This window comes from Dreissena polymorpha, chromosome 1, assembly GCF_020536995.1.
Source record: "Dreissena polymorpha isolate Duluth1 chromosome 1, UMN_Dpol_1.0, whole genome shotgun sequence".
In the NCBI taxonomy this organism is placed as follows: Eukaryota; Metazoa; Mollusca; class Bivalvia; order Myida; family Dreissenidae; genus Dreissena; species Dreissena polymorpha.
The window spans coordinates 144,389,103-144,413,468 of NC_068355.1; the positions used below are offsets into that span (position 1 = coordinate 144,389,103).

The 24,366-nt window shown below is 36.3% G+C and overlaps 2 protein-coding genes and 2 long non-coding RNA genes across 5 annotated transcripts; 3 read left to right on the forward strand and 1 right to left on the reverse strand.

Annotated features, from left to right (window-relative positions):
- Positions 1-3,742: 3,742 nt before the first annotated feature.
- LOC127853893 (uncharacterized) lies at positions 3,743-4,885 on the forward strand. The gene is made up of 3 exons (XR_008036786.1): positions 3,743-3,929; positions 4,329-4,346; positions 4,866-4,885. It is a non-coding gene; the product is annotated as an uncharacterized LOC127853893 (long non-coding RNA).
- Positions 4,886-7,241: 2,356 nt separating this feature from the next.
- Positions 7,242-8,340, forward strand: LOC127855725 (tryptase-like). Its single transcript, XM_052391552.1, has 3 exons — positions 7,242-7,338; positions 7,508-7,656; positions 8,179-8,340. The coding sequence occupies exons 1-3, from the start codon at positions 7,242-7,244 to the stop codon at positions 8,338-8,340; spliced, it is 408 nt and encodes a 135-aa protein (XP_052247512.1).
- A 1,515-nt stretch (positions 8,341-9,855) lies between these two features.
- Positions 9,856-15,920, reverse strand: LOC127852961 (uncharacterized). Its single transcript, XR_008036381.1, has 3 exons — positions 15,796-15,920; positions 10,448-10,573; positions 9,856-10,018 (listed from the first exon to the last, which is right to left on the reverse strand). It is a non-coding gene; the product is annotated as an uncharacterized LOC127852961 (long non-coding RNA).
- Positions 15,921-15,994: 74 nt separating this feature from the next.
- On the forward strand, positions 15,995-24,081 carry LOC127867356 (uncharacterized). Of its 2 annotated transcripts, none has more exons than XM_052408455.1 (4): positions 15,995-16,124; positions 20,693-20,781; positions 21,273-21,567; positions 23,971-24,081. In XM_052408455.1, exons 1-4 carry the CDS (start codon positions 16,117-16,119, stop codon positions 23,981-23,983), a joined length of 405 nt encoding a protein of 134 aa, XP_052264415.1. In that variant the 5' UTR covers positions 15,995-16,116; the 3' UTR covers positions 23,984-24,081. The 2 variants fall into 2 exon arrangements, with proteins under 2 accessions (XP_052264415.1, XP_052264409.1); XM_052408449.1 differs by having other exon boundaries at positions 16,050-16,124; positions 20,678-20,781.
- Positions 24,082-24,366: the final 285 nt, after the last annotated feature.

Below are 24,366 nucleotides of genomic sequence, written 5' to 3' on the forward strand. Positions count from 1 at the left end.
GCTGTGAAATTTTGTCAACAATGTCAGATGTGTTCAAGGATTTGTTCTTTTACCTTCAGATTTCGGCACAAACTGCAAGAAAAACTGTCTTTTATGCACTAAAGGATTTTGCAAATGTACTTGAATAACTTGAGATTTTGGCGAAAACAATTCTTGATGGTGTGTTAACATTCTGTCCAGCCCGTGTGTAAAACACGGGAAACCCCGTTGATTCTGCATCCCGTCTACATGGACTTGTTCTTTTAAAAGTCACGTGTCTTTCCATAGTGTAATTAAATATTGTCTTCCAAACATGTGTGACCGTACAAATATGCAAATAACCATAAACAAGACGTTGTGTTATATAAACAAAACATAATCCAAATTGTTAAATGAAGCTGATTGTTACGTATCTTATTGGCGTTACACAGTAAGACAAAATAACGTTGAAATGCATGAATTTCTAGAAATGGGTTGTACTTTTGAATCGGAGACCTAGGGTGATCATACACGGCTTGTCATCTGACCACCATCGTATAAAGACAGTAAGGGTTCTATTTCAGAGAATTCGCACACATTTTTAAGGGACGAAATTGGAAGTCATACGACGTTCACAAAGGAGGGCACAAAAACGACAGAATAAACAATCTTAAACACGGTTTTGACGCGTGTATATCAGAGCTGTTATATGTAAAACCTTACAGTATAATGTATGTTGTTCGTCGCAGGTTTTTGACGACGAGCGCAGACAAAGAACGCAAGGTGCCTACAATTCGGAAGTAATCTGTACCAATGCCTAGAACAAGTTTTAAAATAGTTTTTTTAATTACTGATCGGTTGGTATTCCATGCTTGGTTTGTAGTTTTCAAATATATTTACTTATTACTCAAATTAAACTTATGTCTAATATGACTATTACCACTATAGTTTTTGTTAAAAACAACCTGCCAATAAATATCAAACTCCAAAATAATACCAGAATAACAAGTTTGGGTATTTTCAAATTTTCGATGGGTAAAAAACGATTGGATACATATTTTAACAGTTATTCCTAAAACGGCATGTCCTTATACTACACTAAGATAAAAAATAATTCAGATTGTTAAGACTAAGGTTGTGTTTGGCCCTCCCGCAAACATCATTCTAAGACAAATGGTTGTAGTCTTCTAAAACAGGCTATATTAATAACAACTCTGCGGTAAGAGATTGAGAAAAGGAAGTATCATGGTCTCATTTTTCAGAATGACTTATGTATCTAACTATTCGCCATAATATAAAACAATAAGAATACTTTTTTTCGAAAAAACATGTGCGTTGTTTGCATATGAAACGTTTCATTCATTGTGTATACGCTTCATTACTTGATTTGTCCACATAGTTTACCCGGTAAATGTTGTATATGTTTTTCAGTCAGGCACCCAAAAACCTTGATCGCGGATGCTTAACAGAGAATTAAATATGTATGGTCTAACTTACCTAATTACAATATTTGCGCTGGTATTAAATGTTCAGACTGTGATCCAAAATGTTGGGATAGTGTGATTTGTTTTACACAGTAATTAAACGTGAACTTTTTTATTTATTGTAATCGTATGAGTCATACATCTAACGACGAAGTTTAGAACTCAATCCATTGAAAACACGAAATAAATGTCATCGATATATGTTAGAAGATAGAAGGATGGAAGCATTTTCTGGCGTTCAGGGGGCGGGGGATTATAGCTTGTACACAAAGCAATCACGTTTCTGTCCGAAATCGAGAACTAAAATTCATGGTAATCTATATTAAGTTAATCAATATATTCACAGGAATATTACGGAAATGTGTTTTCTAATACGACGACGACGGTGATGTTCGATCGCGTGTTCAACGCTAGATGCGTGCGCATCGTGCCGACAAAACGTGTAGGAGAGGACACTGCCATGAAGTTTGAACTGCTAGGCTGCTGTAATTACATTTGAGCCTGTGAACATTAGATATGATGTGATGATCTTTGACCAAGAATAGTTTGAAATTTACACAGTTTGGAGACTTTTCTCAACAGTGAATCAATGTTCAGCAGTAACCTGATGTTTAATAAGAACCATATTACTTTCAGAGCATTGGTAATTCCTCAGTAATTACGGGTTAAATAGACATTTATTCAGTATAAGCATATATGAATGATAAATCACAAAAATGGCACGCATTTAAGGCAAAGTTCATCGTACATGGTCTAGTTATGTGGCAGAAAGAGACAGAAAGCGGTCACAAAATTGACAATAATAAAACGCCTGTATAAAGTGGATCAATAAATACAACAAAATCGACCACTTGGTTAAGGAATACATTCCTAAAGGAACATCTATTACAAACGATGTCGATTAATTCAGCCACCTTGTCAAACGATAAAAATATTCCCGCTTAAAAAAATTCGTGACAAAGTCTTTAACGGAACCAATACTAGTTGATATATCAGGCAGAATGTCGATAACACAGTATCATATGTCATTTTTTATTTTAAAACGCACGTGCATTCACTAACTGTGATATTACATCCTGGTTGCGGCAGCTCCCGAAACTTGCAAGGGCTCCATCGTACCAAGCTCCACAGAGTGTCCCAGTCACCAGCTCCGGAAGTTCGTGTTTGACAAAGAGAAGATTGTCACATCAATGCGGATCACCCTGGCCGCTCCGGCTACCGAGAAGGCCCCCGCGTTTAAGGTGGCATATGCCAGGGCATGCAACTTCGAAATGGGTCAATTCGTGAAGGAAAATGAAAAGCCACAGGTAGGCGATATACCGTCTGGTGTGTCCGTGCATGTCCGTCTTAATGGTAGACCGTGTTTATTAATAACCAAGCATATTTATTGACATGAACATTTTTCGGTAAGGTAAGTGATGGCGTGAAGAGACTCGGGGCTTGTCACATCAATGCGTATCACCCTGGCCGCTCCGGCTACCGAGAAGGCCCCCGCGTTTAAGGTGGCATATGCCAGGACATGCAACTTCGAAATGGGTCAATTCGTGAAGGAAAATGAAAAGCCACAGGTAGGCGATGTACCTTCTGGTGTGTCCGTGCACGTCCGTCTTAATGGTAGACCGTGTTTATTAATAACCAAGCATATTTATTGACATGAACATTTTTCAGTAAGGTAAGTGATGGCGTGAAGAGACTCGGGGCTTGATATGACGAATTCATTTGATATTAACACACGTAAAATGAATTAGTTAAAGTCATGTATTTAGAACAAAATGTTTTTAAAAATGTGAAATCAAAGCTGCGTCTTGACGGGTATAGAATGTTATGCCCTCGTCGGGTTTGGGAGATCCTATCTCAGCAAGTCGACAAGCCGGTTATAACATAACATATACTTTGTAGATCAGGTCGATAGCCTTTCAATATTTCCCGCCTATGGGGGTTCACTTAACCCTGTTCGTTCATGCTAATTTTCTTTTCCTTGAACCACGTCCTAAACTGCAGACACCATTTTTACGAACGCTAAGACTGGTCTCTCACAGCCGAAGAGTTGAGCAAACATCTTACGACATTGCAGATGCTTGTCTTTGGATAAAACTGTTATACCGGTAACACATTCCTTAATTGTATGTCAGTATCTAACGAATCTTAATTAAGATAACCGCACGAATTGTTGATAAAACCGCCTTCTGGATACTGTTGCCTTAAAATGAAAAAAAACAATATGAATATGGGATACATACGCCGCTGTTTTTATTTTAAAAATTTTATTTTAAATACGCAAACATGCTTTTTGTCAGGAATTTAAGATCCCGTACGGTGAAAACTCGCTAGTGCTAGAAGGACCGGGGTTCCCTATCCGCTCCCAATGTATTGCCGTGCTTACCCGCTTGGAGACCGAACTGTCCCACTTGAACGGCCATCAAGAATCGATGAAACCCTTGGTAACCATGGCAACAGACGAGTATCAAGTGACATTCGAAGGCTGTAGTACGTGTTACCTATCATTAATATCACGTATTGATTGCTGGATTAAGACATACGCATGTAGTGTTAGTTGGTAAAATATAACTAGCAGGCGATAGAATTAGATACATTTTGATTTTTAAATAATCTCATATGTTTCATGATTTTCTATTCAATAAACTAGTCGATATAATTAAGTAAAACAAAACTAGCGTTTAATCGTTTTAAAAAACTCCCCACTGGTTTCGGTTTTAATACAATTAAATAAGGTGTTGTGAAATGACGTGAATTATATAATGTTATGTCTGTCTGTCTGTCGGTCGCTGTCTGTCTGTCTGTCTGTCAACAGAAAAGTAATGGTTATCCATTACAAAGCATATAACATGTACTGCGACTTTGACCCGATCTATGTTTGGTTTTCAGATGCTTTGGCACCGCATGGTAAGTCACTGTATTTTGCAAGTACCGATGTATAGTATACGATTATTGTGATACATTTGTTTAAAATACCTAACGATAACGTTAACTCATTAAATATTTTATTTTAATAATTGTTAAAAGACGTCTTGCGTATGTGCTGTGTCATGCTAGGATGACTTTAATGCCTTAGGCAACCAGCGTGGCACCAGACCAGCCTGCGAAATTGTGCAATCTTTCCGGGAGTTATCCTGTCCGCGTAGGATACCCCGAAATCTTGCATGATTTTAGAGCGGACAGATTAGCTCATGCCAAGACTGTGCGAATGCTTACGACCCATTTTCGCATGAAGCGGATTATTTTTACTTTTTTGCCCTTTTAGATAAAGACGAGTACAATTCAAATCAATAGACGGCTTGATTTTCCTGACAAGTGCCGTTTTTTGTCAAATTAAGTGAGTGTTTGAATGAAATCTTTAAACTTTGCTTATGTTTAGGAGCAATCCAACAATGTCAGTTTTATATACACGTTTATCTCTGTAAGAACCCATGGACTCGTGTGGCGATACCTACATTGCGGAAAACGACTCTAGGAAGCGCGTTGTAGGCGGCTCGGCGTTACTTCAGGGAGAGTGGCCGTGGCTGGTGTCACTGCACTTCATATCATCGCACACATTCCCGGACTTGTCTTTGCTACCCCATTTTTGTGGTGCGTCACTTATTCACTCGCAGTGGCTTCTCACCGCCGCGCACTGCGTAAGGTGAGTTCGATTGTCACCGAAAATGTCGATACTCAAACATCGGCACCAAAACAAAAAAGTCCAGGGAAAATACAAGTAAACTGTTTCTTCTTCGATTTCCCAACCTTATTGTATATCATATATTAAACAACATTATTTTATGACCACATTAAAGGGATCTTTTCACGCTTTGGTAAATTGACAAAATTGAAAAAAGTTGTTTCAGATTCGTAAGTTTTCGTTTTAGTTATGATATTAGTGAGGAAACAGTAATACTGAACATTAACCATGCTCTAATATAGCCATTATATGCATCTTTTGACGATTTTAAAACCTAAAAATTATAAAGCGTTGCAACGCGAAACGATTGAATAATTTGGAGAGTTCTGTTTTTGTCGTTAAATTTTGTGAAACTACGAAGATTGCTTATATAATGTATAAAATACGTCAAGCATGTGTACTCGGCGGAATAGCTCAGTAGGCTAAAGCGTTTTTACTTCAGGACTCTGGCAGGACTCCAGGGGTCACTGGTTCGAAACCTGCTCCGGGCAATGTTCTTTTCCTTTTTTTAATTTTTTTCTTGATTTTTTACTGGAGCTTTTGTGATCCAATGTTTACATTTATCAATATAAAGCATTTAATGAATAAGTTAAAAAAATGCCAAAATCTGTGAAAAGGCCCCTTTAAGGAATGGTTTGGGGTAAATAAGGCAATGCACTTGTCCACATGTATGTGCGTCTTTACTTCGCTCCGATTGTTTTCCGGTCTATTTTGCACCATTAATCAGACACTGTTAACATAAAATGCTAAACTTGCTTACCACGTGGATACGATGTGTTTGCGCAGCACATATGTATCTCAAAATTTAGGTCACGCGTTGAGGTCATAGGTAACATTTGATCTTCATACGGCTTGTCCGAATAGTAATATTATCATCGATCAGGGAATTGTAAAATTAATGGCCAAAATTATCAGCATGCGGAGTTGGTGTGTCGCGTTCGCAATACATTCCAAGTGCAAAGGACACCTGCACGAGTGTGTAACTGACAGATGCTGATGAAAGTGTGATATACATTTAGATATGAACAAGCGTGTAATGAACTGTAATGATGAACATGTGTTTGGAAATTTTTGTTATACACTGAAATGGAAAGATGTAAGAGCACAATGGAAAGGCTCGGGGTAAACATGCATTGGCAATGACATATGCCATATTCACGTCTGTGACACATTGGAATGGTTATGCCGGAGTTTAATATAGGAGCAGCCACTCACGCACTATCTTGTCCACGGTGACGTTTTGTTCAGTGCCCTCCACTTGACCCTGGACATGCTCTCCGAGCACCACGTGCCAGTTGCTTCTGTCTTCCAACGCAGGATCACTGCGGACATGCTTTATTAAACGTACGTGTACATTTTAAACAGTCACAGCATTGTTGTGCTAACTCCGATTACAATTACGAACAAAAAAAGTAATAATGTACGGGTATTTGTCATTATTTGTTTCCATTACTTATAACGTAAAAATAAAAAATAAAAGTCCTTTTTTTACAATATTTTTGTCTTCTTTTGCCATGTTTTTGCTCTTGTGTTACGCAAATCTATCGAATGTAAAACAAGACACACAGCGGCGTGCAAATTATAGCAGTTTTTCTCCTCTTAATGCCTGAACATGGCCCATTTTGCCCGATCTTCTACTTCAGGGAGCCACATTTCGCTCATTTTTTTAATAAAATTTGTCAAGATTTGTTCTACATGTAGGCCAATACCTTTAATATCAATGCTAATACACAGTTGTTTCAAATTGGACTTTGAAAATTTAAATTTTTCCAATATACTTACCCTATGTTAGTTCATGCTAAAATAACGAGCACTGCTCCAATGGTTTTACACTGTTCACAAGGTATCGGGTTTTCTGGGGTGGTCACTATGGAGTCCAATTCATCAGATGTGTGCACGTGACACCTCCTTTGTATCAGACGTCAATGTCACTAAGTCAGACTTGTGCGAACATTTCAATGTATCAGACGTTTTCACGTGTCAACTCGAATACTAGTATATCACGCGATTGTAATGTCATTTCCAATGTATCAGACGCTGTGTTTGTGAATATTTAGTGGCGCCAAAGGATGAGTTTTCTTCATGATATCGCCCTGGTAAAGTTGAGCCGTCCCGCTTACATGTCCGAGTACGTGAACACCATCTGTATCGAGCCCAACTACACCCCGCCTTATCACACCCACTGCGTCACTGCGGGCTGGGGAGCCTTGCAGGAAGGTACACTCTTGTTTTTATATGACTAAATAACAATCATGGACAAAATGTTTTAAGGTTTCAAGATATTTTGTGGTTTCACAAATTAAGAAGAGTTCTTTTCTTTTTGAGAACTGTTTCCCAGTTGCAAACCAATTAACAACACTACACCAGGAGCGGTGTTGTTTTTCAGGGGCCTTTTTTAGCCCTGAAATGCCGCACCATGCAAGTGTGCAGATCGTGCCAACTTCCGTCTGCGCCGACCGCTACGTTCCTGAGAACGAAACGAAGAGTTTCACCTCTGCTATTTGCGCCGCTGCTGAGGGCAAGGACTCCTGTCAAGTAGGAATAAATACCCGCATGCTTAATTACGTGTTATAATCAGTTAATACGCTTAATTATAAACTTCATACATTTAGTTTTGTCCGTGTTTTCAATATTATGTTTTGTTATTGCCATCATATTTGGCATCTTTCGATTCCTTTCAAGAATTTCATGCCTTAATTTTTATCAAATGATCGATACGTCAACATACTCTTATGAATTCTCACCAATGAACAACTTTAAGAAATTATTCACACACGTTAGTTTTGTCATCATTAGAAGGATTCTTTGTCGTTTAGATAAAAGACCTGTCCGAGTTGTCATATTAGATCATAATTTATTTTTTTACTCGTCCAATAAATTCGTGAAGGCTCGCTAATAAAGAAATTCATGAACTTCTTAAATATAAAATGGCATGAACTAACAATTCATGTCAGAATCAATAACATTAGATGTTTTATCCTATAGATCTTTGCATTTAATTACTACGTAAAATGTAGTACTTAATGTAATTATATGGGAGCTTTCATGTTGTTCTAGGGCGACTCCGGAGGTCCGTTGGCCTGCTTTCATGAGGGCCACTGGACCCTGGTAGGCGTGGTCTCTTTCGGCGCTGGATGCGCCAGACCGGAGTACCCCGGCGTCTACATGCGTGTTAACCACTTCTACGACTGGATACAGACCGTCATCGAGACCAACTGAGCCTCCAAAACTCGACAAACCTGTGCAACGACGATGAGTTGTAGAATCACAATGCGCACTGCACAATTACTGGTGCATTTGGAAGATACCGTTCGAAAGGTTGGGCAGTAAAAACTCCAGTGTGTAATCCTCGCAAATATTTATACTTTTACGCAGATCTTCTCGACTTGAAACATGAGTATACTTTTCAATGTATCTTTGTATCTTCTTGTCTCAACATATATAAGCAACTAAACAAAAGGCTATAGTTATATTGTGTTTTTCCCGCACTAGTTCACTAAGCGTGCCCTCTTTCACTCTGATCAGTGACGTAATTGTCAACGTAAATAAGACATTACGCGACCTTTTTAATCTTCGTACATTTGAAATTCTGATGATGTTGATGATTTAACGATACAAAAACTAAGTCCAAGTCCATTGCGGTCGTGAACAGTGCTCACGACATGCGCTTCATATCACTGTTTGAGGACAAGCTTTTCCTGATTTCTAAAATAAATCAGGTTTAAAATAACTAGCGTCAGCCACTTGTTTCAGCGTCTCATATTACTATCATTTAGTTCTAGGTGTCGCACTGTATATATTGTGCACTTTGTTGTTATACGAAAAACGAGTTCTGGAGCCAATCACGTTAAAACAGTATGCATTTTTTTCGAGGAATGCGGACCTACGAACAACATTGCAGCGTTTGGATATGAAAAAGGCACAAAAAACGTTTTTAAATTACACATGTTTATTTTATTTTTATTTTTTTGCACAATGCCGGTAGTTTATAATAAGTTAGGGCTTACTTGTACGGTATATTTAACCATAATTTAAACCGAATGACATGTGTACAGTAAACATTCGAGCCTCGCTCTGGGAGAAATGAATAAAATGCGACTGCGTCCGGTGTCGTCGTCTCAGATAGACTGCGTCTAGTGTCGTCGTCTCAGATAAGACTTTTGGTTATAGGAAGTATCGTTTGAACGAAAATCCAGTTTAGGCAGAAAGCGATCAGCTTAACCGGACTGTACAGGCTATATATATATATAAAATTATATATATTTTACTTGATCAGAAATTCCTGCTCTCTTGGTTCGATGTCATGTAGTTTTTATGCCCCCGGATCGAATGATCGGGGGCATATTGTTTTTGGCCTGTCTGTCTGTCTGTCTGTGTCTGTGTGTCTGTCTGTGTGTCTGTCTGTCTGTCTGTATGACGTCATGACGTCATTTCCTGTCATATTTGACGTTGTAAAACAGGTACTTTATTGATATACAGGACAGTTATAACTATGTAGTGAATTCATATTTGTAAACTTTGATATATATATATATATATATATATATATATATATATATATACATATTTATATATTTTTTTGAAATTTAGAAAAATGTGCTGCTACTTATTTGAGGCACGACGTTTCCCTAGCTAAAAGATTATTTTCATACTTAATGGCATAATACAACTGGCGCATACGGTAACAAGGAGGCAAGAATCACAAGCAAATTAGACTAATTGATAGCCCCCCCCCCCCCCTCTAAATACATTTTGTATTGATGTGTGCAAATCTACTAAAAAAGATTATTTCTATGGTTAATCCTTTCTTGCTGGATATTGTTCTTGTGCATCGCATTTCTCCTCATTGATATCTATATGTGCAGTGTCATCTTCATATCTTGCATACTATCAAGCACTGCAAAATTACATAATACATCAACATAAAAGGGAAATAACTCTTATTTAAGAAAGTGTATGGTTAAGGTTCTTGTATTGGCACTTCATATCATCGGCATTGGCATCTATACACTTGCCAATGAAAACCCCTTAATATAATCCTTATCTTGGTCTTTATGCAAGCTTGCCATATTGAATGTGCCATCAATGGTCAAGGCAAAATACAGATATTGGCCGGAAACCATCTGCTTGACGACGCCTACCGAAACCACCGCCCACCCTCCGTAACCAAATATAATAACCAGGATTTTTAACTAAATTGAATACGTGATAATGAAGGCAAACACATTTCTTCATTATTAACATAATACTTTTGTAATTAAAAGACATATTGAAATTTAAAAACATACTTCAATTGAAAATGTTTAATGTAAAAGAATATATTTACACGTAAGTTGATGTATTCTTCCGGCACGGAATTAACATGCAGTCTAAGTCGACACATCAAATATATCTATGTTTGTGGTTCCACATCTTCAGTGATTTCAGAGGGCGTGTCCAAGCATGGAATGAACTGAAATTAAAACTCAGACCTGCCTTCTACGTTGATATGTTTGATATAATTAACAATACAATTTACAATCAGTCCATCGTGGTTCTAACATTAATTGGCTAACAGTGCATGAATATGTGTGTGTGTTTTGACAAAAGTATCATCGTAATTGTTGCAAAACATTTTAAAATACTTCTGGTTCAAATATGGGGCAGTTTTACCAATTAGTGTTTAAAATACATATTAATCAAAGGCTCACAGTTTTAGTATAGTTTAATGATAGTAAGCAATAAAACTACAGACAATATCGGGAGATAAATTCTTGTCCTAATCCACTACTTTATAACAGAACAAAACAAACTGGGTACATAAAAGAAGTAACATATGTTTCATCAACAGAACGAAACATATCCCTACTGATTTCAGCCTCTAATGTCTTAATTATGTCAATATTAAAGAAATAAACGAACACAGTCAACTGCGTCCTTGCAGCACATATAACACCAGCGTAGTAGTCAATATAACAGCCAATTTAACTCCATGTACTATATCAGAAGTGATTTTTTTTTATTAGCAAATTAAATTACAGAACAAAATAAAATAGGTAAAATGTGCTTTTCAAGTCTGAATTATGTTAATTTTGATTTGTGGTAGTTAAAACACTTCAACGATAATCAACAAGTAAAACACTTTTTACGTCTGAATAATCTTTCCAGAAAAATAATAGTCTATAAACTTTCCTGACGGTCGTATCGACTGAAATCAATGTTTCCTATACAGACAGCAAATTCGTAGAAAATAGACCACGCTGAGTAAAGAAATACCATGAACGTTTGGAGGAACAACCTTAGTTTGAAAGCATATCATATGCTAATAAATAGACAAATTAGTCATTTTATATCCGAGATTATGTTGATGACCAGTTTCTATTCAGTGCATGATACACGGATAAATATAACAAAAAAACGTCCGTTGCAAATTATTAGGCTACAGCGATCAAAATAAACATTAAAATTCTTACCAAAATATTTACACGCGAACCACCACCATGTAATATTAGCGAAATTCATAATGCTTTGTTAGAAAATAAACAAGGCGAAATGCAGGATGAGCCTAGTATTGGAAGTGAAAATGAGAACAAAACTGCGTAAGTATGCCAAATACTATTGCTCACGGAACATTATGGTATTTTATCTATTGGTTTACCTCAAAATTCGTTATAACAATATAATAACAAATCAAAACGAACGAAAACAAATGTTCCATACCTATTTCATAGTCATAAAATAGTTTTAAATACTTCATTTTTTGTAACTGATGAGAAAAAACATATACTTCTACTAGTTTACAATATTGTAGGAATCATTTAGATGTATAATAAAATCGATGGAAATTTCAGGCAACATAAAAGAACGTGAGCATTTGCGTTTTAAAAGGGTCGCATATTGATTTCACGGGTTCCGGATAACAGACGAAACCATAAAATACTGGCACCGGATAAATTCCGGAAACTGGATATTACAAGAATTCAATTGATACATATACAGATGATAACATGCTTTTCATCAGGTTTTATAAACAACATGCGCACATCGTATGATAGTACTTGAAGTTGGTGCTCAAAATGATATGTGTTGACGATTCGGATTGTATCGATGTATATTCGCACTTTCCTGTAAAATTCTCCCTTTAAAAAGAAGTATTGCTTCTAAGAGAAACATAAAGAAACTTATATTTTTGTCGAACCCTCTTGTGGAAAAATCGACGTAGGAACAATGGTCTAGTATATGTGCGTGCGTATTTCGATCGAGATTGACCGGACTGGTAAATTGTCATTCATCATGCAATTAAAAAAAAGTTACCACAAATGTTCATAGTTGACCATTCATTAATTTTCCCCAATATTTAATAAAAGAATAATTTATAATTGCAATCACTCCAAAGAAAACATAAATAGTTTATAAAAAACTATTAACAATACGACAACAATAAGACTATACAATAATTACTGTTGAACTGGTATAAAAAATCACATCGGTATCAAATCGTTTATATAATTTTAATATTAAAAAATTCAATGGAGTGCTATATGTAATACATATTATTGATGAATCGGTCGTTCTACAATAACAGGCGTCCTACATATAATGTTTTATGTACCAATACAATTTGTAACCTGAATTGCCTAGTCTTAATAACCTTTTTTCAGGGTAAAGTTAAGACACTTTCATGTGTCTAGACAGAGCCGTTCAGGGGCTGAGGGACGAGAAATAACAGACCCATTAATGTAACAAACTAAAATCAAGATTTTCTTTATATATTTACCATATCAACAGAATACAATATATTGTTTGAACGTACTATACTTAAGTTCATTAGCCTCGGCCCTTATCCGGTGGCTACTTAATGCATTATCCGGTGGCAGCAATCGACATTTAAAATACTTGTTTCTCTACAAACTAAACCGATATAATTGCAATGGGTTCAAAAGTATTGTGTTGCCTTTTTCATCAGGAAATAAGCTCAATTTCGTTGTTTATAAGGACCAATATCTGCATTTAACTTCCGTTTCCACGGATTTTGTGCATTAACTGGTGTTAACTGTAGGATCCCACTGCAAATTTACGATTTTGTTTCTGAACACGAGTATACAATTTACCGAATTTAATGAATGACGTAGTTGTTTCGTTAAATATTGGTTTTGTGAAAAAATATAAACTTAAAGATAAGAATATTGAAAATTAAGTGGAAACGCACACAAGTTTCAGGTATTATCCGTATTGGTTAGGCACCTTGTTCACAGCGTCCGAGACAAAGCATCAATCCATGTTGCGTAAGTTACAAGTGTTCGTACCTACAAATACTGAGACATATATTTGACATGAACTTAAATAACCCCATCACTCGTTCGTTAAAAACCAATGTGATAACTAATCCATACTGGCGCCGCAACGGTTTAAGTCCATCATTAACACATCGAACAAGAACGATTCCTGGCGCGAACATTGGCAGTGCCCATGAGTTAGTGCTCACCACCATCAAGCTTAAGCTATAGAACAAGCGCGTCCCCAAGAACCCTCGCATTAGATTTGACTTGGAGAAACTGAAAGATCCGGATATAGCGGAGGTATTTCAAGCACATATAGGTGGCACGTTTGGAGCCCTGAACATCGTAGACAATGATATTGACATCATCATCAAAAGCATCAATTAAGTCCTGCTGTCATCTTTCGTAGAAGTTCTCGGTAGAGAGAGAAGGAAGAACAAGCCATAGGTGACGACCGAGGTCATGGACCTATGTGACAAACGAATAGAGCTGAGGCAAGAGAAGTACACCAGCCAGGACTCTATGACAGAATACCAAAAAGCGAACACGAAAGTGAGAATGAAGATGAAAGAGACAAGGGAAGATTGAACAGTAAGAAGGCCTACAGCACCCCCAAGACCCTCACGAAGACTAGTCAGCCCAAGGTCAGTGTTATAGCAGTCGTTGACGGGAACCTCCTGACCGAGAGGGCCGCAGTTCTGAAAAGGTGGACCGCATACAACATCGACCTTTATAACTGTACGCTTCAACCAGAATCCAGTCTCGTTTAGAAAGATCCCGGACCTTAAGCCGACGACAAAAGTCCGCCCATACTATATGCAAAGGTGGAGGAAGCAACTTATTACGCAAGAAAAAGAGGCAACGAATACAGCAATGACCGCACTATAAAAGAATACCGAAAAAGTGCAACCTCAAGCTGTGCGTGAAACATCGCACCATCGGCCTCATCAGCCATCCAGGCAAAGTCATGCTTCACATCATCCCATACCGACTGAAAGGTATGGCCGAGGAACTGCTGGTGGACGAGCAGGCTCGATTCAGAGCCAGACGGAGAACATGAGAATAAATATTCAACTTCAGAATCATCATTGAGAAACACTTGCAACGGCAAGTCGTTATGTATCAATCCATGTGCATATCAGTTCAACAAGTTACTGGTTGCTAAATATAAATTATAATGCAAGACTGGGCACCAAATGGGACCACTATTATTATTGTCAAAGTATTTCTAGATATATACTAGCAACACAAACCGGGTTCTAGTCTTTAATACAAATGTTTTGGAATTATGCTTGAACATTTTTTGAATGTCCAATTCCCAAACTTTCGACATTTTATATAACACGCGAGAGACCATAATTTTCGCGGTCATTAAAATTTACAAACAAAAGATATAGGTATGCATTATCATCTTTAAAACAAGTTATAACCTCACATTTAAAGTTGTTTTTTAATTTGTTTAGAGTCTGGTTAATAAATGTGTCTTATAAAAATTGCACAATCACAAATCATTCGTCATACTCAAGAGTTTAACTCAAATACATGCAGTATTTATGTTTGTCAACTGTAATCATGAAAGTTGTCGTATATCACCTATTGGTAAAATACATGAAGAGTAAGGGTCGATAATACCAAAGGCTTTTCACTGAATATAATAATGCATTGTTTTGTATTAAGCAAACCGTCAGTAATATATAATTAAATAGTCCATACCGACCTGTTAAAACGTTATACGAAGATTTCTGGAAGACGATCTTGTTTTTCTGATAGGAACATAAGTGCAAGTCGTAAACGAAGCTGTTATACAATTTTATATCAATATAAATAATTTGTATAACATATTTATCTTTATTTTAGGCTTTCTGATGGTTTATAGAGAAATATCAGCGAATTTAAACTGATATTTCACTGTTTCGAAACAGTGAAAAGTAATATTGAAAATTATCGTTGAAACATACGCATTAGATTTCTTTGAAAACACATCTTATAACATTTCGGGGCTCCCAGCGAAAAATTAGGTTGTCCGGAATGGCAAAAATACCAAAATAATCATTTATCAGCATAAAGTAAACAGAAAATGTGTTTAGTTTGGTGGAATATTGATTTAAATTTACTCATGATCATTGAAAAATATCATTTTATATGAATACTCGTGATTTAAAATCGATATTCCACCAAATCCAACAAAACCCTCTATGTATGACGTTTATAAGCATTTGTTTATATTTGAAGTATATAGGCGAATAATGAATCATCCTCAAGGACTAGACAATTAGCATTCGTGCAAATATGAAAGTTCACTTTATTGTAACATATTGTCTTTATATACCCTCCAATTACCGTAAGTCGACCGGTTAAGGAAACAAGTAAAAGAATTTCTGAATTTACGCAACAAATTCAGCAATATACTATTTACCTTCAGAGATTTATTTAATTCCCGTTAAATCAATGTCAAAAATGATTATTTACAGCATGTTTTACTGCGCAAAGCCGATAGTTTCATACACACTACAAGAACATTAACTCCGCGCGTTGTTTACCTTAAGTCGATACGTCACATCCTGGAAAGGGACAGCACTCTAGTGGTAATGGATTAGGCCAACTTAACTTAACACTTCGCTTCTTTGAACTGAACTTTAATGTAAACAAAGTGGTCGAAATTAGGTCATGGTCGACTTACGGTAATCGTACGATATACAACTGTGTGTGTACTTATGAATAAAACACAAGTTCATCTATGTTTAAGTAAGTTGTTTGAAAAAAAAAGTGTAGCATTAAACTTATAACAATCCGCTGTTATGCCATTAAAGACAAATAACGAGTTCCTGTACATTACATGGTACTCATTAGACACAAAATTTAAGAAATGCCTTTAGCTAGGGTCAGCAAATCGTAACGGTTTAAGCATAGGGGTTTTATCTGTAGGAGTCAATATAGCAGTGATTTCCTTTTGCTTAGTTTACTGACATTAACCTATAACAACGATAATATCAGTATACTATCCATATTTCATAAGCAACTGGAGTTGTATGTATACATTTAATATGAAATATTATATTTATTTCAATAAATATTAGGGAGATTTTTAGTTCATTATGTATGTTGTTATAATTATTTTTAGAAGCTAAGTAAAACGTATACAGAATACCGCCTGATAACGCTGGTACAATATTGTGTGTTGTTATTTAATGGATGACAGAACATTGTGGTGTAGCTGTGGGCCGTGGGCCGTGGGCCGTGGGCATCAATGAACATATTGCCGTTGTGCTCGCACACTTTAAATAAGCATGTGTTGTATTAATCGCAAAAGCATAATTAATTCATCAAAATTAATAATGAAAAATAGAGTACTTTTAAAATACGAGTTAATTATATGTATTGTAAAAAATATTGTATCTATGTCATCGGTTATACCAATTTAGATTTTTATCAAACACCATTAAAATAATAAGGACGATGCTTATAAACATTCCAGTGTCTTTAATCCTCAAAAAGCAATACCACGGCCGTTAATCACGCGCGCCACCTCTTTTTTGCGATGCATTAATAAATGAGCCAATGCAACTTCCGAGGTGGCGCTCAGGCCCGGATGTTTTGAAATTTCATGGACAACTTTACAGGGTGATTAGGTTTAATATGTTTGTACAATATATTTCGCAGTATTTTTAAAATCGGGCAATGTAGTGCGATTCAGCGAAGATTGAGTCGTCTAAAAATGTTCAGACACGTGCATTCTCAACCCATTTAAAAACGTGAGAACCTTTATAAGCTGTGGCATGGTGGAGTTTAAAAAGCATTCCGATGAGTTTTTCATGTGTTACGAGGAAATATTCACCCAATTAAATCGCCAACGGCATCAAACGATTTCGTACAACATACATTAGATGCTGCATCCACAAAAATATTGGCTTCTTGCCGACGTAGTAGATAATTTTGCAGTTTTCCAAAAGAGATGGAGCCAATGCTTAGGAGGTGGCGCTAATGATAGGAGGTGGCGCCAATGCAGGATGTTATCAATTAACAGTCGTATCGCAATGACATTATCACATGACGTAGATTTGATGGATAATGATATTTGTTATATTAAATTTATTTTTCAACGTACATACGAAGGCCCAAATCTTTACAGAACATAAACACAATATGTAATAAATATAATGTAGTATTTTCAATATATAAGTGATCAACTCAATTAAGAAGTCACCAACATGAATGAAACATATTGTACGGTGTATACCAACAATTTGTAATACTCAATCAAACCAATAACTTTAAGTTCAATATTATCAAAATAATTCATCGACATCAATATTTGTTTAGAGTATGATGAAAGTTCACGAAATAAGAATAAGATAACACTTCTTCTTGAAACTATGATTTGTGGCCGTTAATCCAAATGTTTAATTTACTAAAAGACCAAGGTCAACAAATCTTAATTAGGCTCAGTTATGTTGTTTTTCCCAACTATTAACTCCAAAAAAATGAAGATAGCTCGGTCTTTTTCCGTTAACATATTTGTATAAATTATGTTAAATGTTGTTATCTTACAAAGACGATCGTTTAAATCCATCAATACATCATTAGAAAACTACTTTTTCTAATTAAAACGCACGCGACTCAAATGTGCTGTTAAAACGCACGCGACTCAAATGTGCTGAAGTAGTCAACTTACAAAAATAATGTAAGTTCTGTAAGCGTAATAGAAACCCAAAGACCTATAGATCTATAGGTCTTTGAGAAACCATAGCATAAAATATTTCACTTCAAATTAGCTATAAATGTGCATTGGCGCCACCTCCTAATCTGAGCGCCACCTCCTTGGCATTGGCTCCATCTCTTTTTGAAAAATATAAATTTATCTATTAGATCGGCTAGAAGTCGACGTTTTTGTGCACGCACTAACTTGTGCAGGTTCAAAGCAATCGTTTTATGTAATGAGCGATTTAATTGGCAGGGAATTTGCTCGTGACACAGGCAAAATACATCGATTTGCATTTACGAATTCTACCATGCCACAACTTATAATGGTCCTCACGTTTCCAAATGGGTTGTGATTGAATGTTTCTGTACATTTTTAGATGAATTTATAATCGCTGAATCGCACTACATTGGCCGATTTGTTAAAATACTGCGAAATGTCTTGAAAATCATATTAAACCTAATCACCCTGTAAACTTATCCGTTAAATTTCAAAACATCCGGGCCTGAGCGCCACCTCGGAAGTTGCATTGGCTCATTTATTAATGCATCTCAAAAAAGAGGTGGCGCGCGTGATTAACGGCCGTGAATACGTTATTCAAAGGCCTAAGTTCATATTTGTGGATTTATTCTGAATGTGTATCCGGCTTTGAAGCATAATACAAATCCAAACGAATAATAACGGTATTTTATTGAAGTTGATACAAAATAAAAATGAGCCATGCTCTGTGAAAAGTTTTTTTTTTTATTCATATGCGTAAATTGTCGTCCAAGATTGGCATGTGCAGTCCACACAGGCTAATCAGGGACGACACTTTCCGCTTTTATGATATTTTTAGTTTCAATTAAGTATTTTCTAAGCAAAAATCAAATTAAGGCGGAAAGTGTCGTCCCTCATCCTGTGCGAACGACACAGGCAAATATGGGACGACACTTAAGGCACATGCATGAACCCCCCTTGTCACAGAGCGCGTCTCATACAAACTATCAGGGAAATTCATGTTTCTGTAGAAAAAGTATTATTATTACCATTATTAAGCATTATTCGATTCACGAAAATAAACAAAACACACTATCATGCAACATCAAGACTTCAAACGTTTGGGTTAACCCGTTTGTGTGGTCAATACAAAACAGAACTTACGGTAAGAACCGACTAAACAGAAGAAAACGTGCTACAAATGCATTTCCGTTCAATGCAAACAAAACTGTTTAATATCTGAGAATTATTTTATTCTTCATGTCCAATTAACTGTTTTATACATACTTATAAAAAAAATATAAGTTATTGAAACTTTGCAGACAGAATATAGGACGATTATTCCACAGAAACAGAAAGAGGAACAATAGTGTGTGGCAATATTTTGTACATGCAGAAAGCGTTTGTTAAATCCAGATTTTTTTAACTAGCATTGTATGATACTTCCGTCTTAATGGTATTTTTCGATTATGTGAAGATTCTTCCTGACGAAAATACATTTAAGACGGAAAAAGTCGTCCCTGATTAGCCTGTGCGTACTGCACAGGCTAATCTGGGACGACACTTTATGCACATGCATTAAACCCTCATTTTACAGAGCGAGGCTATTAACCAGTATAGCTTTATTGTTACATTGATTAAACATTATTCGAATCACGAAAATAAACAACACACGCTATTATGCAGCATCAAGATTTCAAACGTTTGGGTCATCCCGTTTGTGTGGTCAATACAAAACATAACTTAAGGTTAGAACCTTAATCCAACGCATATTTGACTTCAGTGTTTTGCAATCACAAAATAAAAAGAACACGTGTTGTCTTTGATGGAATATCGATTTTAATTCAATCGTGATCATAGAAAAAAATATGTTCACTTGTGGTTGCACCATTCAACAAATATCCTATATTAATGTTTAAATGACAATCAAAACGCGAAATAATACCACGTTCTGCCAATTTGCTTTATTAGCAAGAGAAAAGAGCACGATTGTTTTCAGTGTACTTGCCATTTCGTATTTGACAAATTACTTGTAAAAAACGGTACTAAATGTACCACGTTTGTATGACATGTAATCGGTTTACCCGAAGCTAAACAGATAAAAATGATTAGTATTAAACTGCTACGAGGCTCGCTAGAAAAACAACAACAAAACAATTCGTCAAGTTTTATTTTTAGGTACCAGCAGACATCGGTGACACGCGTGCTTTTCCTATAAATAATGTCGAAAAAATAAAGTAATGTTACATTAAAAACATTCAAAACATAGGGGACACTAGTGAAAAGGGTAAGGTATTTGTGTGTGTGTGTGTAAATTATATATACTTTTTAAAATGTGCCATGAATGTATTGAAGTCAGTTTCTTTAAAATATAACTCAGGTTTGAAAATACACCAACCACAGCTTATTTGAATCAAAATGATCTTTTAATAAAAGCAAATAATTTTATAATAGCAAAACTAATACAACATCACTAATACGTTTTATACTATTTGATAACATCGTTCTTGTCGACAATCGAAAGCACGTGTTGCTGATTTTTATTTTATCTTACATAGCATCCACCAATTATATTCCGATAAGTTTGGAAATAAATATAATACTTAGAATAAATATTTAGATTGCTTGATTTCAGGATAAGACGTCCACTATTCATCATGAACGCAAAACTCTTATGTATCGTGTTTGTTTGTGTCGTCGTTTCCGTGGCGAAAGCTCAGGAAGGTACGTTTGACATTATGTAGAATCCTACTAAATAACGAATGAACATTGTATAACGATGTCTCTATTTTCAATGAATAACTGATCTTTTTAAATACATGTTATGCCAGGTACCGAGTACCATTTGTATTATACTATTAAGCGAGTGTCCGTTGCTGTTTTACAAGTTGAAATATTGTTAAATGATTATGTCTCATTAATAAAACCTCATAAAACGCCACAAATATGACGTTGCATTAAAAATATTGAAACCGTTACCATTAATTATCCATTTTATTTTCTATATTAATTCAGGAACCAAGAAAATACTGATACAAAAACGGCGAAATGTAATGATTTAATTCATTTAACTTGTAGAAGCAGTACAGTATATATGTTACATCAATTCTAACAATCACTTATGTATAAACGCGAGGAAATGTTATAATTATTGTTTTAACATATACTCGTGTAAACTGATATTAAGACTGTATATAACTGTTAATTGTTTCCAGAGCCTTGTCGCGAGGTCGGTGGTTATAAGGCTCACGGTGAGTGGTTTATGGACACAAACTGTAACAAGTGCTACTGTAACAACGGTGTCGCTACCTGCCCGGCACCTGGAGGATGTTCAAAACCTAGACAAGTTGTATTCAAGGACTCATCGACCGCAAGGGATTGTGACTGGATCGGTGGGTGGAAGGATCACGGTGCGTGGTTCTTGGACGAGCAAACAGGTCAAAGATGCTACTGTAACGATAGTCTCGGGCACTGCTTTGAAGATGACGTAGGATGTGGTCTACCTCTGAGGTGAGTAGATAAGACATTGCGCCTCGCTCTGTGAAAAGGGGTTTAATGCGTGTGTGGAAATTGTCGTCCCAGATTAGACTTGCAGTCCGCACAGGCTAATCAGAGACGACACTTTCCGCTTAAAGTGGATTATCATAAATTTGCCCCCCCCCCCCGAGTTAGCCCAAAGGGTTCCAGATTGTTAAATGTACACCTAGACGTTTATTGTGTATGGTTTGACTTTTCAACTACAAATATTGACAAAAATACATAGTTTGAAAAAATAACCCTCATATAGGTATTATATATACACAAGGTATGAAACGCACTATATGCCTATCGCTGAAAGATTGTGGAACACTGGACGTGACCTTTTTCATCAGGAGCAGGAGATCGGTTAGTAGTGTAATATCGTTGCTTTTACTGTCGTTTAACGAATCCAGTTGCATTTTGTCGGCAAATGCATGGTAATATGTGTGTTTTCGATGAAAAAGGTAACGTCCAGTGTTCCACAATCTCCAGCAATAGGCATATAGTGCGTTTCATACCTTGAGTATATATAATACCTATACGAGGGTTATTTTTTTCAAACTGTGTATTTTTGTCAATATTCGTTCTTGAAAAGTCAAACCATACACAATAGGTGTACATTTAACAATCTGGAACCCCTGGGGTAAGCTCGGGGTGGGGGGGGGGGTGGTAGCGTCCCGGGGAGGGGGCAAATTTATGATACTGCTGCCTGTGTCTAGGACAACACTTTTTGCAGATGCATTAAACCCCCTTTTCACATAGCATGGCACAATCACAATGCAACCTTTTACTGCCACTGTCAAATCATTATTCAAATAAAGCTACATTTTGAAGTATGAATAACGCAAAGACACTTGGTTCAAGTGGCATCCTTCTTTTAAAAATTGATAACAGTCGCTTCGAAGTAAAAATGTTTGAGGACAATTATTAAGTTTCAACGTTTTTTAGTGAGGAAAAATATCAGAGCTTTGATCAATCAAAGAATGCGGCTCGCGTTCAGAAATTAAAGGGAAGTGACGTCAGGGTTTAAATTGTCATGAGTAAAAAGACGTCAACATTGTATTTTGTAGATGATATTTTAAGAAATTTGACAATGCATTTAACACAAAGAACAGTAGCAATTAAAGCAATCAGTTAATTATAACCAGCCCGCTGACAATAATATTGTTTGCGATTTTGGTTGGATATGTCGCCAGTTCTCTACCGCGCTCAAATATATTCAAACAGGAATCCACCATGGAACTTAAAATGCAACAAAAGTTTTTCGATGTTCTGTACTTAAGACTTTCTCTTTCACTATTCTAGCAGTGTTATTAATGGTTACACATTTTTATTTATTTTTTCTTGAATATTGCTCTATTATTAGAAATAAAAAAACTCGGTCACTCGTTAAAACAGACGACAGTGTTTATTGCTGTATTAACAACAGTTGGACTGTAATTAATTATGAATAAGGGATTGATGGAGGAAATTTACTATCCTGAAACTATTCTGCCAGCTCCCAAGAGTCAAGTTTAACCCATTTATGCCTAGTGGACTCTCCCATCCTTCTAAATTGGATTAATTTATTTCCAAAATTAGGGATGTCTAGTATATTTATTTCTGCATTTAGAATATTACAGAAACTTTTTTAATCAAACAGCGCAGACCCAAATGAGACGCCGCGTCTCATCTGGGTCTACGCTGTTTGCGAAGGCTTTTTTCTAGACGCTAGGCATAAATGGGTTAAGTGCGAGCATTCGAGAGCTTTTGAAGGCCATCTGGGCATACAAATGACGGGCTTGTATTATTTGTTTAGAATGCCACACATTCCACAGTCCATAGATGCCCAGTAAGGTGTTTAGGGAGGTGGAGTAATATAAACTTTACACTGCTTTACCCCACGACATACATATTCTTTTCTCTGCAGTTTGACTGGAAAGATAATGAAATACGAACTCATATTCAATACATCATCGAACGTCATTCTTGAGCAATGGTTTCACAACACGGTCAATGAAAATAATATTAGCTGCGCTAAGTGAAAATGGGTTTAATGCATGTGCGTAAAGTTTCGTCCAAGATAAGCCTGTGCAGTCCGCACAGGCTAATCAATGACGACACTTTCCGCTTGTATGTATTTTTAGTTTTATGGAAGACTTTTTTTAACGAAAATCCAGTTTAGGCGGAAAGTGTCGTTCCTGAATAGCCTGTGCGGACTGCACAGGCTAATCTTCGAAGACACTTTACACACACATGCATTAAACCACCTTTTCCCAGAGCGAGACTCACACAGTTGTTTTTAACCCTACAAATGTCTTACACCCGGGCCTCGTTTATTATGTTTATCGTTCGGTGTGAGATTTTCATACATATATATGCATATCCATATAACACATTTTCTTTTTCTTTCAGTCTGCGACAATAAACGAAATAGCTACCGTAAAGGTGACACTTTCCCATCTGGGGACCGATGCGTCACACTGAAATAAAACTACCTGTAATCCGCAATAAAGTGTGATAAACACTGATACCTTACAAGCTATCTATCTGTTGTTGTTATTAGCTAATTTCCGAGCATGTTTCATCCTTAATAAAATAGTAAAACACAAGTACTCACTTGCACGAAGATGAAGGTAACTGTAAAGTCTAAAGCCGATGTTGATTGGCCTAAAGGAATAGTGATTTAACTGTAACGTCAGATATTTCATCCTAAATAACTAAATCAATACTTTAGCACGTTGTGTTTTCATCAAACTTAATTGTAGACTTGTATTAATCGGTTCTGTTATCTCGTTTAAATTGCGAATT

Excerpts from the sequence above, each read along its gene's own strand:
- LOC127867356 (XM_052408449.1), top strand. Across the intron at positions 20,782-21,272 it reads CGTGGCGAAAGCTCAGGAAG|AGCCTTGTCGCGAGGTCGGT; the intron begins GTACGTTTGACA and ends AATTGTTTCCAG.
- LOC127855725 (XM_052391552.1), top strand. The coding sequence starts at position 7,242 with ATGTCCGAGTACGTGAACACCATCTGTATCGAGCCCAACTACACCCCG. Across the intron at positions 7,339-7,507 it reads CTGGGGAGCCTTGCAGGAAG|GGGCCTTTTTTAGCCCTGAA; the intron begins GTACACTCTTGT and ends GTTGTTTTTCAG. Across the intron at positions 7,657-8,178 it reads AGGGCAAGGACTCCTGTCAA|GGCGACTCCGGAGGTCCGTT; the intron begins GTAGGAATAAAT and ends ATGTTGTTCTAG.